Here is a 3,673-nt window from a genome sequence, read left to right on the forward strand (position 1 = left end):
CATCAAAAGATTCTGATTATTTTTTGTATTCTACGCTCAATTATTGTGTATGGTACATGAATCTTTCTAAGGAATACAAAAGAATAGGATAAAGAGATGTACAAATATGGTCGAAAAATTCCTCAAATGTATTTTTTCTATCAGAAATCTACTACTCTAACTCAAATGTATGTTTTCCATCAGAAATCTACTACTCTAACTCAAATGTATGTTTTCTATCAGAAATCTACTACTCTAACTCAAGTGTGTTTTTTCTATCAGAAATCTACTACTCTAACTGTGAACAAATTTCAAAATTTCTTAAGACCTCTTAAACAACTGTTGGTGAGGTCTGCGTACTAGAAAACCATCGTCCTTCGCTGAACTTTTCTTTGATTTCAGTGTATGCTAAGCGAACCAAGCAGAGACCCGCAAAGCAGATGGAAAGAACCAGCACAAAAAAGACACTGTTCCATCCAAAACTGGAAAAATACCCTGCCATTAGAGGGCCAAGAGCTGCCCCAACAGATCCAGTCCCATCTATGATTGCGGTTACGGTTGCTAAAGCGCGGGAATTCCTTCCAATAGAACTCTGAGTACCGAGATCAGCAGCAACCTCTGTTGTAATAAGCGAGTATGGGCCATTGACAAGTAATCCGGAAAGAAACATCAAACAGGTGTTGGTGACAGTGGAAATGCTCCCATAAGCACGGTAAAGAAGTAGAGCAGGAACTGAAAGCAGTAGGAACATTACTGAAGTAACTGCACGGGCATCAATCAAATCAGAGATAAATCCTGCTAATATTCCACCACAAACACCTCCAATGTCGAAAAGCGTTGAGAGGAAGCCGGCTGTTTTATGAGATAAATGCACACCAGCAACAGCTAAACAACAGAGAAAAACTAGTATGAGCAGTTGAAACTTCAAAACTAGATTTAGAAAATCATTTCTACATCATTGTGAACCTATTTAAAAGTATAGACCCTTCAGGATTAAGTGTCTATACAACTAAGAACTCTCTAAGATACATTTATTCTAAAATTTGTATTTCAAAGAATGTTAACATCTCTTAGCAACAAGAAACAAGTTACCTGTGTGCCTGATGTAAAATGGCAACCAGTAGAGAAAGGTGTAAACGACCAGCTTCGAAAAGAAAAGACAAACGGCAAATGGTGCAACACCCGGTAACGTCCATGCCTTTAGGAAACCAATTGCAGCCATAGAATCCGAAAGGTTATCATCAAGCAGCAGAGACACCTCAGAATCTCCAATCTCCATATTTTCAACTGGACTCGCCTCAGCGTTCAATTCAGTCTCACTAACAGAGTTTCCAAAGCCAATGTCTCTTGGATTTACAACCAGAAACGAAAACACCAAAATGCCAACGAAAATCACTATGGCGCCAGGTACAACAAACGACCAACCCCATCCACAATCCAAGAACCAGGAAGCTATAATCGACCCGACAATGTTTCCAACCGAAGTATGTGAATTCCAGATCCCCATTATCAGCCCCCTCCTAGCTCTCCCAAACCAATTTCCTACTATTGCCACCACACATGGCCATCCAATTGACTGAACTAGACCACACACAATCTGAACACTAATGAAAAACCACAAGAAATGAAGATCTAACCAATATCCTAGCCCGAATAGTATCGTAAAAATACCACTACCCATCATCCCAAAAACAAGGAACAACCTCAAGTCAATACGGTCACCAAAATGTCCTGCAAAATACATTCCAATAGAATATGCAGAAAGAAATGCAAGATCAAGCTTTCCGAGCAACTGGGTGCCATCAGGGCCATTAAAAGGAGCCCACCCAGTTCCATTGGAGGTCGAATCAGATTCAATTAAAGTCGTATTCGGCAAAACGGTTGATGAGTTTGCTGGGATTGTTGGTCCAAGCACACTCTTGACAATGCTCGGAGGTTTTCTTGAGGCGTGGAAGGACGCATATGCAACGAAAGTGATTAACAGAACTAAGATTCTGTGAAATTTTAAAGTTTGGTGAGGAGGTTTAAGGTTTGGTATCAAATCAATCGCTGGAGCAACAGAGCGATTGGATTGCATCGTAACCGACCTTGGAAGATAATCACAGTAAAATAAAAGCAAGTAGAGAAAATCCTAGAACAGTTTCAAGATTAAAGAAGACCTATCAAGAAAGATCGTTGTACAATTGCTGCAAAACCTATGCAATCTGTACAAAAGAAAAAAAAAATGATAAGAATCTCTACAAATTTGAATTTTCCCTCCATCCCATTTGCAAATAGCAAGAACAATACAAATTTGAATTTTCCCTCTATCCCATTTGCAAATAGCAAGAACAATACAAATTTGAATTTCCCCTCTATCCCATTTACAAATAACAAGAACAATACAAATTTGAATTTTCCCTTACAGAAGATTACAATGTCTGATTTAGAAGATTGGCTCAATAAAAGATCCAAGAAGAAAAGAAATAGAACCCTGAATCAGACACTGAAATTTCTGGGAAGGAGAAGAAGGTAATGAATTAAATCTTGGCGGTTGTTACTTCGTATTTAAGTTTTCGATGTGAAGGACGGAGCTAGGGTTCCGACAACGAGAAAACTCCAATCTTTCGGTTTTGGATCGGATCTTCCCGTCATCGTCGGTGACTTAACCGTTACCAAGTTTGAACTTCCGAAGTGTAACCGACCTTACATTAAATTATAAAGCCAAATTATACAAAAATATCTCAAAACTTTGTCAAAAATATATTTGAACCGAAAGTTCAAAAATATCTGAAAATTTTTAAATTAGTTAAAAATAAATTTATCGTTAATTTTGGATGAAACTCGTTAGTGTTTGGTGTAAAACTACTCATCAACTTTCAAAAATTTCAAAAACAAATTCTTATACCTAAAAAATTTTTTTAAAAAAATACTCTAAATGTTATATGAACAGAAATTATTAATACGATCTTACTTCTCTATTTTTCCTCTTTTTTCTTCTCTCTTCTTCAATACTCTTACTCCTATTTTTGTTAATTTTTTATACATTTATTTGTCTAAATAAATAAATAAAATGCATACTTTCGTAAAACTGTATGGACAATAATAAGAAAAAAAGATAATAATGGAAGTACCAATGGATTTTAGGATTTAAATGTTTAAACAAAGTTGTACGTTAGTAGTTGAGTGTATGTTAATAGCCAAACATTTTTTTTTTATTTGACAATTTATCGTTTTAATATGTTTTAAGATGAGATTTTGATTTTGAAATTTTTTTTAACATTTGTGGAATTTTATGTTTTAATATAAACTCTTGATTTTGATTTTGGTTGCTAAGAAAGTTGGTGTAAAATTTGGAAAAAAAATGAGGAAAACGAGAGTATCTATAGACAAAAAAAAGAAAAAAGAAAAAAAAAGAGGATATCGATAGAATTTTTTTAAAAAAATTGGTTCCTTCGAACTTGAACTCAAGAAAACTTTAAACAAATTGATAACCATACTAATGGTAGAAGCATATTTAAATCTTTTTTATTTAAAATTTTAGAGTTATTTTTGCATCAAGTGTTACCGATTTCTATTCATATACAAACTGTGAGGATATTTTTTTAACTTTTTTAATTTTAAGGGTAGTTTCTAAACTTTTGAAAGTTTCGAGGTATTTCTTAAACAAAATTTTAACGATTTCCATTCAAAACTAAAGACAGTGGTATTTTTT

At 34.5% G+C, this 3,673-nt stretch overlaps 1 protein-coding gene across 1 annotated transcript; it reads right to left on the reverse strand.

Moving 5' to 3' along the window:
* On the reverse strand, nt 1–2,618 carry LOC120069258 (putative glycerol-3-phosphate transporter 5). The gene is made up of 2 exons (XM_039020976.1): nt 1,072–2,618; nt 1–864 (listed from the first exon to the last, which is right to left on the reverse strand). Exons 1-2 carry the CDS (start codon nt 2,054–2,056, stop codon nt 311–313), a joined length of 1,539 nt encoding a protein of 512 aa, XP_038876904.1. The 5' UTR covers nt 2,057–2,618; the 3' UTR covers nt 1–310.
* Between the last annotated feature and the right edge of the window lie 1,055 nt (nt 2,619–3,673).

The sequence above is a fragment of the Benincasa hispida genome, unplaced genomic scaffold (genome assembly GCF_009727055.1).
Source record: "Benincasa hispida cultivar B227 unplaced genomic scaffold, ASM972705v1 Contig297, whole genome shotgun sequence".
Taxonomy (NCBI): domain Eukaryota; kingdom Viridiplantae; phylum Streptophyta; class Magnoliopsida; order Cucurbitales; family Cucurbitaceae; genus Benincasa; species Benincasa hispida.